General features: G+C 31.6%; 2 protein-coding genes across 2 annotated transcripts; both read right to left on the minus strand.

Annotated features, from left to right (window-relative positions):
- Window positions 1-7,586: 7,586 nt before the first annotated feature.
- LOC129232106 (uncharacterized) lies at window positions 7,587-8,270 on the minus strand. The gene has a single exon (XM_054866342.1). It carries the CDS (start codon window positions 8,268-8,270, stop codon window positions 7,587-7,589), a length of 684 nt encoding a protein of 227 aa, XP_054722317.1.
- Window positions 8,271-8,358: 88 nt separating this feature from the next.
- Window positions 8,359-10,467, minus strand: LOC129232108 (uncharacterized protein K02A2.6-like). The gene is made up of 2 exons (XM_054866344.1): window positions 9,593-10,467; window positions 8,359-9,475 (listed from the first exon to the last, which is right to left on the minus strand). Exons 1-2 carry the CDS (start codon window positions 10,465-10,467, stop codon window positions 8,359-8,361), a joined length of 1,992 nt encoding a protein of 663 aa, XP_054722319.1.
- Between the last annotated feature and the right edge of the window lie 4,834 nt (window positions 10,468-15,301).

Below are 15,301 nucleotides of genomic sequence, written 5' to 3' on the forward strand. Positions count from 1 at the left end.
TTCAGGTAAATTGACTATTAATCAAAGGGTGTTCTTTCTTTTTTTAAAGCTTTAATTCCGTTCTGATTACTAAGCATAATTTTAAGCATAAAAAATATTAGATTAAAAAATCCAGGTCTCAAGGGAATCTTTTTTGCGCAAAAAAACTCTTCATTGTATGCTGAAAAGTAGTTTTTGCTGTTAGCAGTGTTCGACCTTTTGTATAAATAAAAAACTACTATGCCAAATTGAAATTACGAGTCTCACCCTGTAAACCTTTAACTATTTATTCGAATACGATGTAAAACATTAAATTTATTATCAACTTCAAAAATAAGAAATAGTTTTCTTATACTTTACTTTCGGCGAGGAAAAAATGCAATTTTTCTTCGTTTGAAAAATTACACTTAAAAAACAGATTCAGTTCAACTGGTTTTGGTTTTTAATTTTAAATGTTCGATTAAAAGAAAAACATGTGCTGGCATTCAAGCCGTAACGGTTAAAGCAGCCTGCTATAGGAAATTGTATCAACTTTCAAAAATAAAAACATTTATTTTCTATCTAATATATTATTTCTATGGAATGTTTGTTTAAATCGCTACGCGAGATCTTCCTCATTCCTAATTCAAATTCCATGTTTTACAAATAATTTCAAAGCGTATCATCTGATTAATGACAAAATATAGACGCATGGTCTTTTTTTTTTTTGGCAAAAAGCTTTCCTGCGGTTTTTATTGCACATTGCTTCCATGAATAGCACTCGAAAACGAAATCGAAGTTGCTCGGTTGGTTGGAGTGTCATGCTGACAATCAGAATGGCGCCAGTTCGAATCCGAGCCAATACATATCTCTTTTCTTTTATGCCTCTTTTTTTTCCGTTACAGGCTCACATAGCGAGGATTGTATTTGCCACAACCCGTTTTTTTACATGCACAACTACTGCTTTTTCACGAGTCACTCTCAGTCACACTTTTAATGATATTTTTGTTTGCATTGAAAATACGTGCAACCAAAAAGTGAGGTGTGATTACATCATCACAACGTTGTATGTAACGAGGCTTTCGTCGCTGATGTCTTTAAATTACATGCCTTCTTTTTTGCCTTTACTTTTTTCCGTTTATTCAAATCCGTTTACTTTTTTCGATTCTTCTTCATAATATTCTTCTTTGAAATTTTTAAAGAAAGAAATGCCACATGAAACGATTCGAAGCAGAGTGCGGAGTTCCGCACGGGTCTACTAGTACTTCATATACTGGTGCAGCGCTGAGCGGGAAGTTATTATGTATACTAAGAAGAGTGACGTCTTGCCAAGCCGTAATCTAGCACCCCTTGATACAGTTGCGGTAAATAAGTGTGGCACCATCATGTCCTGTGCAACATTTCTCAACAACGAGTAGTTTTAGTCGTGGTTTTCGAATTTTTAATGAAATTAGGCAGAAATCGAAGAATGAAAGAAACTGGAATATTTTGTTCAACCCAAGCTTATGTACTCTTAATTTTTGTCATAATTGCGGTAAATTGTTAAATTTGTTCACTCTTATGAACGGAGAAGAATATCCGTTTGAATAGAACGCGTCAACCAGCTAGAAATCACAAACAGTTGGCATTTTTCCAATTCGCAACTTAAGTAACAGCTAAGTTTGACATGTCGTCTGTTAATGGCCTTTCTTCCTCGCTACATGGCGTTTTTGTTAAGAACCATTGCAAACAAGTGTAATAATCAATTCAGGCATTAAGAAGCAAAGGGGTGTGAGCGGACTTTTTAAAGTTTCGAGTAAAACACATTTCAAGCTCAGGTCCTACACAGGCTTTCAATGTTTTTTTCCCCTCTAAATCATGCTGTAAAGCAGTACCTATGAGAGTACGAATACAATGGCACTAAAACAATGGAGATGATCTCCTACCATTTGTACTGATTATGTCCATTTTTCAAATTTTGGCACTTAAATCCCATTGATTGCATTTCTTCTGGGTCATTCCATACGAAATGAGCAAAAATCGCAAAAAAGTGGTGGCCGCATGGTAACAGATTTTTATGAAATTTGGTATACAGGTTCCTTTTATGCCTATATAAAAATATCCAAAATATTTTTGCCAAAAATTTTTTATTTGAATAGTTACATGCGATTGAAAATTGGTCGAATTCACAGCATTCTCATAAATGCTAAATGTTGCATTTTTGAAGGCTTGTATCTTATTAACTATTTAATGAAAACATAAAAGTTACATGTTGTTGCAATCTATGGAGTAGGGTAATTACTCTGATGTCAGTAAAATTTTCAAAGTTATTATAGTTAACTTTTAACAGAGTTTCAAAAACTGAAAATATTTCAATTTTCTCATAATTAAGCATTTTATTTTTTAATCTCAATCTTTAAGGAATGCATTAGTTTAGATGAAATTAATACCCAATAATGTGCTAAGCATCATAAAAGAAATACCTTACTTTTGAAGTTGTATTTTAACTCCTTTGTTTCCAAAATCAGTTTTAAACTTAGTGACATTTTGTAAAATGATGATTTTCCCCTTCACATAGACACAAACATTCAAATGAGGGAAAATTCAGACAACTTTAAAAATTTTACAAGAATATAAAGCTGTGTTTCTTCTATTGGCTTGAAAAAACTCGAAATTGGTTTTTGATTTCCAAACGTAAAATAAAATTCAGAAAAATAGCATTTTCTTTGTGTTTTGTGGGTAATCCGTACAGGTTCGACGGATGGGTGCGCTCGACCATTTTCATTTTTTTTTGAAATTCATATCTCTAAAAGCTGGATGTGAAAGATGTTTAAAACCACTTTTATTTTTTCTCTCAACTGGACCTTTGATTTTTTAGAGGTCATTAAAAACGATTTTCGTAGTCAAAAATGGGACTTTTAGATCTTTGCATTTTCGCCAAAATCTATTTGAATTACATTTATGACAGTTAATTTAACGCTTTGATGTTAAAGTGCATAAATTGATAGTCTTACATGCTGAGTTACGTAGCTGTGAGTTAATAATTAAAATAACGGCAACAGGTTAAAGTTCAGGGTCAAATGTAAAAATTTTACTCATTTCAAAGGGAGATAACTCGCGTAGGGGACGGAAACACAAAATAAAATGCGGCAAAAAACTAATCACTGGAACCATTCTAAAAAGAATATGTAATTGTTGCTGTGTGTTTGTGCACCCTTTATAGATTACAGCCCCTCAAAAATCGGAAAAATTACAAAAATGACATTTTTAGACCCCTGTAAACCAAAAGAGGATGGAATTAAAAATAAAATTTCTTGGCCAATTGAATATTCCATTCAAGTACTATACATGTTATACATATTGTTTTTGTATTTGGTTTGTAAAAAAGATACAGGTCATTGAAATTGAGCAATTTTGCTAGTCAATTCAGACACTAAAACAGAAATAAAAAGGGTGAAAACTTCATTGCACCTTCTGAAATTATGTATATTGTGTCCCATATAATACATTATACTGAAAAAACATATTGTAATTTTCAAAATAATTATTTAAATTTTATAACTTAGAAATATTTGAACATGAATGAGTAGTTTAATCTGTATGGAACCTGTATGGATTGACCCTTATGTGAAATTACGAGAATTCAAAAAACTAGATAAACAACTCAATGATGCAAAAGCAAGCATATCTAACATTTATTTCGATTTTTTAAAACTGTACATTTTAGCAAGTACTTCATAAGCATGCTTTTGAGAAAATGAAACACGAAAGAAATACATGAAATACACCGCCAGCGGGTATAGGGCGGTAACTTACTGAATAACGAAAGAAATGGTTAGTTTTGCTAAACTTACAATAAAAAGAACTAACTAATGAAATTTTGCCTTATTTCAAGTTACTCTAGTAACAAAAATACGCTGATACCAATGATTAAAATTTAGTAGCGTCTAAAAGACACTTCAATATGTTACGTAAAAAAAAACTTGAGTAAATTTAGAGCATTCCCTCATCTTCAAAAAAACATCTAAAATAGAAGAAAAAATGAAATTTTCGGAAATTTTCGATTTTTAAAGTACGATTTCGTCATCAAGAAATTCATAAACAATTACTAGATTAGAGCAGATAGTTAGTTATAGATAGTTTTTCAATCTGAATTATTTTTACTGTTCTTTTTTCATTAAAAGAGCTAGAAGAGTGATTTAAAATCTGAAGTAAATTGGCAAAATTTCAACCTTTGTTAATATCTCAGATTCAAAAAAAGATCCGAATAAATTTTACTTTGCTCTTTCTCAATAGAAAATTGTTTATAGAATGCGGAAATATTTACTTTTTAAGGGTACGTTTGGTAGTGATGGACTCTGAAAATTTAGGCTTAGCGTAAGCATCAACTCCTAATTTCAATAACAAAGCAACAAACAGTTTTTAAACTTCCATACTTTGCATTTCCTCATAGATATGCATGGTTTACCTAAATAAAAATTTTCATTGAAATCTGTGACATGTCAGCCACAGCTGATTTGCTCATTTCGCATGGAATGACCCTTCTTGCACTGCCTCAAATGGTAACACTAAACAGTGCGTATGTTCTAGGACGACGGCATACATATTTTTTTTTTCATTTTTATCTTTTAAGGTTTATTTTAATATTGAATACAATTTTTTATAGATTATTTTATTATTATTTTTTTTTAAATATCTTTCATTTAAGAAAAGTTCAGTGAAACTTTCGATGTTCCTTTTCTTAGTTTTAACCGGTAACTGAAATGAAAATTTTGTTTCTTACTCAAATATACCACAAAAGCGTATGCTGTAATAATGTATGTTTCAAATGTATCGCTTCCAATCATATACAAATTTTTAAAGTTCTCATTAGTATTTTTTTTGTTCATTTTTATCATTTCTGTTTAAATTATATTAAGGTGTTTAAAAATATAAAACAGAAAAAAATGACTAAGCAAAATTACTTGCATTAATAGCGTCATTCGCCTTAATCAGTTTCTTTTTTTTAGCCTACTTTCCGAGTAAAAGTCGGAGAAAGAAGAAAAAAGCATGAAAGAAGGCTTAATGCATCTTGAAAATATTACAAAAACCAAAAATAAATAAATAAATATCGAAAAGTTAAAAATTGGAAAGTAGGATCTGTCACACCCTACATGTCACCCGGGTCATGTCAGATGGGAGATAATGTCTTTCGGTCTCCCCCCCCCCCTCCAATATTTTTGAGTGAATAGTCCAATTCGAACATTTTTTTCTTGTTCAAAAGATCTCGGTAAGGACACCTCATTCCTTTACTTCACTTTTCGATTCGAACTATTTTTTGTTCAACTTTGAACAGTTCAAAAAAGCATAACCTTAGTGCCTACGGGAAAATACAAGGCATTTCCGAACTTAGAGGCGACTTTGCTTCAAACAAACTTAGTAGAAAAAAGCTTTTGACGAAAAACTTGTATATAAAATATCTTTTTGATTTGAACAAGTTTCCGTTCAATTTTGAACATTTCATATCCCTTAACATTAGCGCCTACAGGGAAACTGAAAATCAATGTAGACTTTCTTGAAGGCGGATTTATTTCAAACAAATTTTGTTGCAAAAAAAAAACACTTGACGACCAACTCCCAACTGCGCCTCCGAGAATTTAGGGGCACCTGACTCCGACTTCGACTCCTGTTCTTAGTCCGACTCTGTCTCCCCGACTCCGATTTTGACTTCGTAGCTTTGGCAAAAAATTACACACGGAGGAAAAATGACTGACTTCGATTCTTGGATATTCAACTCCGAGTCCGACTCCTTTATCCCAAAATGAGACTGACTCCACAACCACCGTGAAATAATTATTGTTGATATGCCTTGTTTTTATTTCCACTCTAAATTTAGGTACTCAGTTTTCGGCAGAAAAATTTGAAATCATTTCTGTTTCTACATAAAAATACGCGCAGACTTTTTTTAACAATGAAAATTATTTCTTTAAGTTGACATTTTATTGTTTTTATATAATTTGGTAAACGCATTAATACGTTTAAAAAATATTTTTGGTAACAGGGGAAAAATAAACGAATTTTTTCTTTTGATATGATGTATTTATTTTAATAAGCTTATTAATTTTAATTATTATTTTTTTCGTTTTAAAAGCGGTTAAAGATTTTTTTTAATGAAAAAAAGTGTATTAGCTGCTTTGTTTAAAAGGTGCTGCTATTTTATTTGTTTGTTCATTTATTTATTTTTTACGCATCTAATTTTTTAGATGAGTGAGGCATATTTTATTCCTAGAAATCAGCTTAAAGTATTAAAAAATTCAGTTTGAAACAATTTGCAATTTTATCCATTTTTGAGAACATTGATCAGGTACTAGAATGTGGATATGGGTATACAGGAAAGTAAGCTCGTTTAGTTTTAGGTGGAACTTCTTGTTTATGATAGTAATGCAAATGCATACAATAGGCATACGAAAAAGCATACAAAGAAATATCAGGCACGTTTTTATTTTCCTTTATACGCGAAGGTTTTAAGTAGCCGGGGTAAATGCCAGGTATTTCATGCAGATAATAAATTCATTTTAAATAATTAATTACAGGAAGTTACAATACTTCTTTTCTTCCATTTATAATACATTGTAGCTCAGAAATGTTAGCCAAAAATAGCTATTTTATTATTTAGCAATAATTTCGCGTAGATAGTTGATTCGATATTAAATATTCTTAAGAGGTGTTTAAAGCTGCAACTGAATGCATGACTAATAAGATTGCTTCCTTTCTCAAATGCTCTTGGGAAGCTCTGAACTACCAAATTTTGTCTTTAAATCGTATTAATATTTTCTAAACACGTATTTAAACTTATGTAGTAGAGTTTAGTATTTTAAAATTTTAGCTAATCTATTTTACTTTTAATAATGATCGTCTAATTATGAATAATAATTGTGCTGAATTTATATATAAAATATCTAATAAATGTACCGTCTTCATATTTTCATATAAATTTATGCTCTATAAGCAATGTACTTATCGAGCTAAGACAGACAGAGCTAATAACGCCAGACGTGCGTACTACATATGAGGCAGTGAGAAGCAAAGGAATCTAAGCGACAAAATTTTAAAAAATGGAGACAACCAGTACACTTTGTACACTGTAAAAAAAAATCCGTAAAATTTACAGAAAAAAACTGTCAGCCAGGACGCCAGTTTTCTTCCGTTTATTTTACAGAAATCTTCCGTATTTTTATTATTTATTCAAGCTGATTTATTATTTTATGAAGATTAAAAAATGATACTATACTTTCATAAATCCATTTCAATATTTACTATACTACTACGAAATACATGTATACAAAGGTAAATTTCCGAATATGCCTCTGTAACAGATGACAAAGAAACATAATTGTTGTGGTATGTATGGAGAGAGGTGACACTTGGTTATAACATTACATTTATTCTCAAAGGTAGTTAAAAATAAAAACATTAACAAGAACAAGATACGCAACAAGTACACAACTGAGATTCAACATGGCCGATTCAATCAGTTCACTTCTTCATTTTTATCTGTTGAGTGCTAGTCAATGTTGCCAGATATGACACTCTCCTCCTTATTTGTTAGTTAGTAAACAAATAAAAATACACAATGTACAAAATAAATTATTTCAAAGTAATATATACATTCATGAATCAATGCCATATCTTTGAATGGGTTTTACGTTTCGCTTTGGTCTGGTAGAACGTATCGGTGATTTTTGCGATTCAGCATTCGGAGGATTTTCGGGCTTAACTATTGACGGTTCTTCATTAGGTAATGTTTCATTTGCACAATTATTTTGAGCATTTTCTTCGTTAGGTTTGCTAGCAATATCTAATGCAGGTAAAATAGCATTCCTAATGGATGGTACATTAACATCACGGTTCATATTAGTTAAATTTGAAAAACTAAATTTTTCCTCGTCTATTGCAGACTTTCTAAGATGATCAGAATGAACATATCGTGTTTTGTTATTAACTTTAACTAAAAATGTACTCTGGCTTATAACTTTAGTAATTTTACCAGGGAACCATTTAATTACATCACCTCTAGTTGATTTAACCCACACCCTCTCATTTATTTCAAAATGTCTTTTAGTAGCGTTGCGATTGAAATAAGACTTTTGATAATCCTGATACTTTTTTTCTTTTAACAAATGATTACTTCTAACCTTCGTAATAGCAGTTTGTGGCAAATAGCCAAAAATTAACTCTGCAGGAGTTTTTAGCGTTACTGATGAAGGAGTATTCCTATAAGCAAAAAGTGCCGAATCTAATCTATGTTGAAAATTATCATACTTACGATCAGAAAATGTTTGTCTTTTCAACATGTTTTTAACAATAGATACTGAATTTTCCGCTGCACCATTAGAATTTGGATGATATGGTGGAGAATTTACTGGATTAATCCCGTTGGATTTAAAAAAACTTTAAAATTAAGTCAGAGTTAAATTGCTGAGCATTATCAGATACTACATCACTTGGTAAGCCAAAACAAGCGAATAATTTTCGTAATTGAGTTATTGTCGACTTTGAATCAATGCTATTTACTACAGATACGTCGATCCATTTCGAATAGGAATCTTTAACAATTAAAAGATTTTTACCCTCAAATTCCGCAATGTCTATGTGTATTCTTTCAAAAAGCTTGCCAGTTAAAGGCAAAAAATTTGATTTTACTTTTGGAGCTGAAGGTCTTGTGAGTTGGCAAGGTATACATTTATTTACAAAATTTTCAATAAACTGATCAATTTTTGGGAACCAAAAATAAGCTCTAGCCAACTGTTTCATTCTAAAAATACCTGGATGTTCATTGTGAAGAAGCTCCAGTATTTTTTTATGCCATATTTCTGGAACAACTAACCTATTTGCTCTAAGTAAACAATTTCCTTCAACACTTAATTCATTCTTTACCTTTTTGAATTCATTAAGATTTTCTTCAACATCAGTAGGCCAACCAAACTTAGTGTAATTCAACACTTTTGATAAACAAGGATCAAGAGACGTTGCTCTCTGAATATCATCAATCTTTAAATTTTCAAAATCAGAAAAGAAACATATGAAATGTGTGAACTCATCAATTGGTTCATCATCTTTACATGGTAATCGAGATAGTGCATCAGCGAGCAACAACTCTGTACCCTTTTTATGCCTTATTACATAATCATAATTTGAAAGGATAATGGCCCATCTTTGCATTCTCGCGTTAACCATAGTTGGTACAGGTTTATTATGACCAAATAATGTTAACAATGGCGTAGAGTCTGTCTCGATGGTGAATTTTTGACCTTGTAAAAATTTATTAAACTTTTTTATACCAAAAATTATGGCCAAAGCCTCTTTATGCACTTGAGCATAATTTCTTTCAGCTTTACTCAAAGTTTTGGAAGCGAAAAAAATTGGTCGACGCTCACCGCCAGGAAATTCATGACACAAGACAGCCCCCACGCCATAGTCTGATGCATCACATTGCAAAACTATTGGTTTTGCCATATCAAAATGAACCAAGATATTATGCTTTTTTAACAAAGTTTTGCTATGTTCAAAAACTTTTACACAATTTTTATCAAATTTCCACTTAACATCTTTTTCCAGTAATTTATAAAGTGGACGAAGAGTATTAGATAAATTTGGAATAAAATGAGAATAATACCCTAATAATCCAAGATAGCTTTTCAGTTCAGTACAATTTGTAGGCACCGAAGCTTGATATATATCATTACACTTTTCATCTAAAGGATGTACACCAGTGAAATCTTTCTTATGCCCTAGAACTTGAATACTGTCTTTAAAGAATTCACATTTAGAAAGATTTATCTTAACATTGTAAGAATTTAGCCTATCCAAAACAATTTCAGTTCTTTTTATACATTCTTCTTTTGTATTTGCCCTTATAAATAAATCATCTATGTAACAATTTGTATACGAAAAATCTTTCAATATTTCATCCATCTTTTGTTGGAAAAGAAAAGAAGCTGATTTGATCCCAAAAGGAAGTTTAGAATACCTGAGTAAACCTCTTGGGGTATTTAATGTTAACAATTCCTGTGATTCAGGGCTAATTTGAATCTGATGGAAAGCTTTTGATAAGTCTATTTTAGAAAAATATTTCCCACTTCCCATACTAGTTATAATTTCTTCCTGAGATGGTAGAGGATAAAATTGCGTTTCACAAAACTTGTTGACAGTAAGCGAAAAATCCCCGCAAATTCTAACAGCTTCCCTACCATTTCCATCAAGTTTGGGAACAGCAACTATTGGTGTTGCCCATTTGGAATGACCAACAGGGTACAAAACACCATTGTTAATAAGAGTATCCAACTCCTTATCAACAAGATTTCTTAAAGCATAAGGGACTGGTCTACTTTTGCAAAAAATGGGAATAGTTTCCGATTTCATTGCTATATTAATAGGTACACCCAAAATACCAGTTGTATCATTTAAATTAAAACAATTTGGATTTTTATGTTTAAAATACTCAACAGTAGAAGAAACATTATCAAAATTTACATTTTTATCAAATACCATATTTATACAATCATCAATCTTAATTTTCAATATTTTGATCCATTTTCTACCCAACAAAATAGGCTTATTATCATTATCACAATCAACCACAATTAATGGTAAACTGTAACACTTATTAAATAAATTACGGGTACATCATAATTTCCTACAATTTTTAAATCATTGTTAGTGTAAGATTTCAATATTGGGACTGCTTTTGACTCTATGCAATTTAATTTCAATTTTTTAAATTTATTTAACGAAATAATTGAATATTCACTGCCAGTGTCAATTCGCATATTCACTTTCACCCCATTGATATGAACATTAGTAGTGTATGGGTTAACGCTACCCAAATTCTTAGACATAACAATGTTATTCAAATATTCTGATTGTTCACTCACACTTACGTTACCCGAATTTTTAGAAAAAATGTTATTCAAATAAGGTTCTGGTTTATCACTTACATTTGCAGCACCTTCAAGAAAATTCGTATTTGAAGCTTTACATACAGGCTTAATGTGACCCTTTACACCACATTGATAACACGTAGCATTCTTGAATTTACACTCTCCTCTGTGAAATTTAGCACAGTGCTTGCACGATTTTATTACTTTTGTAATTTGATGAGGATATGTTGGCTTTCCAAAATTCTTCCGTGTCGAATCTTTTGGTTTTACTTTCTTATACTCATGAATTTTGAGGACGCTTTGATTTTCTTCTTTTAGTGACTTGGTCTCTCTAGATGCTGTTTCCATAGCAAGAGCCAGTTCAGAAGCTTTAGCAAAATCAACGTCTTTTTCACTGAGTAATTTGTTTTGAATTTGTTCGGACTGTAATCCACAAACCAATTTATCTCGAAGTGCGTCGTTTAGAAATGCACCGAAGTTGCACTTGCTGGCGAGTTCCTTTATTTTTACAATGAATGTTGAAATATCTTCATTACCTTGTTTGAGATTGCAGAAGCGAAACCTTTCCATAATGGTTGAAGAAGCCGGGGAATAGTAATCCGTTAAAACTTTCACAATGTCGGCATATTTTACATCTTTTATTTCTTTCGGCTGAAGTAAGTTGCGAAGCAATGAGAACGTCTTCTTTCCAATTGCAGTCAACAAAAGGGCACGCTTTTCATCGTCGGACGTGATTTTGTTGGCCTCGAAGAAAAATTCCGCTCTCATGAGATATTCTACAAAGTTGTCCCCTTCGACAAAACTTTGCAAATGAGCAATACCAGTGTTCGGCATCTTATTGTAATATTTTCCAATTTACTCGTCGCCAATGTTGTGGTATGTATGGAGAGAGGTGACACTTGGTTATAACATTACATTTATTCTCAAAGGTAGTTAAAAATAAAAACATTAACAAGAACAAGATACGCAACAAGTACACAACTGAGATTCAACATGGCCGATTCAATCAGTTCACTTCTTCATTTTTATCTGTTGAGTGCTAGTCAATGTTGCCAGATATGACAATAATAATAAAATATTGATTAGGATGCAATGAAATGGAAGTTGCAAACGATTTAAGACTTACTCGCTGCTTTAAATAAATATAAGATCAAAAACTCGAGCACGAGAACCAAAATCCAAACACACGCTCGAAATTTCGAAGATTCGGAGAAAAACAAAGTATAACCGGTTACAGATTCAAAAAAACAGAGAAATCCTGTATTTTATTACGAACAGTTTTTTTCTGTAAAAAATACGGATAACTTCTTCAAAATTTACAGTTTTTTTTACAGTGTAGGTGAGCCTCTCCTCCGTCATGGGGCTAGAGATGATACTAGTAGCCCTGGTAGTTGCTGCTATACAGCATGATTTAGAAAAAAAAAATCAATGCAAGCCTTCCTAGGAGCTAATCTTTAAACGCGTTTTACTCAAAACTTGAAGATGTCCACTTTGCTTCTCACTGCCTCATATATACCGCCGTGTGCAGGTAAACGGCAGTAACTGCAGATTTTTCGATTTTCATCTTTTTGCATTTTTGAAATCTTTATTACTATAGTTTTATGGTACAAACACTTTTATTTGGCTGCCGCAGAAAAAAAAAAGCATTTTTTAATCAGTGGTAATTAGCAGTAACTGCTTTTTTAGCAACATTCTGCGGGAAGTTGGCAATATGTACATACTGCTCTTTACCTGCCCACGGAAGAACGAAAACTTTCTCCCGTGGGCAGGCAAACGGCAGCAACTGCAAATTTTTTGATTTTCATGAAATTTTTTGTCCATGATCGTTCTGCCGTGGGAGGGTAAATAGCAGTAACTGCAATTTTTTCCATTTTCTTTTCTTTTCTTTCTTTTTTTTTTTTTTTTGGAATTTTTCAAATCTATGCTTCTTTAGTTTTATGGTGCAAACATTTTTATTTGGTTAGAGCTAAATAAAAGTATTTTTTTTTATGAGTGGTGATTAGCAGTAACTGATATTATCGCTACATTATGCAGGTCATCAGCAGTATGTACTTACTGCTCTATACCTGCCCATAACCATTGTCTGGAGAATGGAACATAAATGAATCGCCGCAAAAACTTGAACCAAGACGCATAAACGGTTTTCGCGATTTCTTTTTAGCTCAACTAAGGGCAAGCAGTAACGCCCCGATGGGAGGTCATTGTGTGACCTCTCAAAAATTTCCTCGATTAGGTAAATTTAGAGAAAATATTGCATTTTTTAAAATGATTCCTAATCGCTTCTCATTAGATGTAGGTATGCGTACCAGGTCGTATTTTATCTTTCGGCAAAATTTTGGAATTACCGTCTCTCGTCCTTGAGCGAAAGAGATACTTAAAAGGGGGAGATACTTGGGGAAAAATAATCGTACTTTCTTTCAAATAAAGTCGATGAAAACATTTTGTAATTTCACAGCCCTCAAACATTTAAAAAAAAAAAAATCTTTGGTTCTTCATATCCGTGTTCTAAAAACAATAAAACAAAATTATTTTTTGCTAATGTACAGTTATAGAAGATAACATACGAGTAAACACAAGTAATGCTTGGCAGACGATAAATAAACGTGTACTAACAGAACGATTCTGTTCCATTTGTTTTGTTCTGTCGCAGACGAAATTTTTCACAATTTTTTCTATATACTAAGCTGCTGCACTTTTAGTAGTTCGATGAGAGCCATTATCAGCACACGAAGCATTTCTTTCGCCTAAATTTTCATGGATATTTATTGCTTTATTGCAAAGTGCGGAACATTAAGCGATTTTTCGTAGTTTTAAAAATGCCTAAAGAATCTTCCAGTTGCCAAGTGACAACGTTTGAACATTAAAGAGTTTTCGACAATGCCGTAAGCAATCAAAACATATGCCTTTTTATTTTATTTTTAAATTACATTTCATTTATTGATATTAAATTTATATCAAGTGTATACACGGTATTATTTATTTTTTAAAGTAAAATATATTATTCACATTGCAATAAATATACTTCGTAATGACATATCTACTCCGTATTATGTTGAATTTGTAATTATTGGTCATTCAATATTACATTGTGCAGTTACTGCTGATTACCAGTAAAAGTGCATGAAAATTACTACTGCGAAGTGCAGGTAAACGGCAGTATCTGCTTTAATTAAAATTTTGATTGCAAAATCAAACTGAAACAAACTGCCCAAAAAATACTTCGATATAAACATATAGAATAGCATAAAATCAAATTTCAATATTTAATTGATATCTGTGGGAAATCAAAAACGCGTTTCTTCAAATATCTCAGAAACTCATTTTTGTAGATACTGCCGTTTACCTGCACACGGCAGTATAAATCACAACTTCAGTAAAATGTTTCATGTTTAACAGCAACAAAATTTCCTTTCCCAAGACTGTTAAAAAAAGAAAATTGTTAAAGGGTCAGTTTGGTTCTTTTATATCTATTTCAGTTTTAAAAGTAACTACACTAGCAGGGAAGAAAAATAGCATAGCTAGTTAAACTTTAAATTACTGTAAGATTACAAAATGATAACATGAATAAAATTGATAATAAATATTTCAAAAGGTCTTCAATAAATAGTACAAAAGAGTTAGTTACCTGCTTTTCTCAAAAAATATGTTGCCTACATTACTTTGAAATGCACTTATTTTGTTTACCTAATATCCAATCTAATCTACAATCATATAAAATCTGTCTAAGCTCGATGAATGTTTTAATGTTTATTTTTGAGAAGATAAATTAATGCATTTTTTTTATCGTAATGATCATTGAATAAGTGCATAAGTTTTATTTAACCTTAAGTTTTGACATAATTTACGTTTACGACTGACGTATATGAACATTTTATCTACATTCAATGTAGCTTGTACATCAAATATGGAAAAAAAATTGCTGTTTAATATTTTGACTATTACATTTAACCTACCTATTTATTTTGAAATGAATGTTGGAACGCAATCAGAAAGATTAAGTATTCTGCGGCTACATTATTTTAGGGTGAGAATAAATATCCTGTAGAGCATAAATCTGCAATGTTCTAACATTAGAGAAAGCACTTTGTAAGTAGAAATGAGGTAGGAACAAGGCAAATTAAGAAAAATTTAACAGCATATTACTGAGATTTTCGATTTCATTAAAACAGAAACTATGGTCATTTTTCTCTTTAATATTTTCCAGACCGGGAACGTGGGTCTGTTATGTTTGCTTTGTGTTGAGTTACCTAGAGCAGTTTCTTGCAATTAGCAAAGAGAAACACTGACGGGGGACTAACATAAAAGACATAATTAAATTGTGCGCTCCCCCGAAAAAAATTATTTTCTTGCACATAAAGCTTATTTTTCAAATTCCATTAATCGTGAGAGAAAATTAAACTTCCTGAAAAGACGGACTGAAAGCAATTATTTTACCTAACTGAGTG

Source organism: Uloborus diversus, unplaced genomic scaffold (assembly GCF_026930045.1).
Source record: "Uloborus diversus isolate 005 unplaced genomic scaffold, Udiv.v.3.1 scaffold_1085, whole genome shotgun sequence".
NCBI lineage: Eukaryota > Metazoa > Arthropoda > Arachnida > Araneae > Uloboridae > Uloborus > Uloborus diversus.

Coding starts and splice junctions, on each gene's coding strand:
- LOC129232106 (XM_054866342.1), bottom strand. CDS start 8,270: ATGTTGAAAAGACAAACATTTTCTGATCGTAAGTATGATAATTTTCAA.
- LOC129232108 (XM_054866344.1), bottom strand. CDS start 10,467: ATGGTATTTGATAAAAATGTAAATTTTGATAATGTTTCTTCTACTGTT. Junction 9,476..9,592: donor AGCTATCTTGGATTATTAGG/GTATTATTCTCA, acceptor TTTTGAACATAG/CAAAACTTTGTTAAAAAAGC.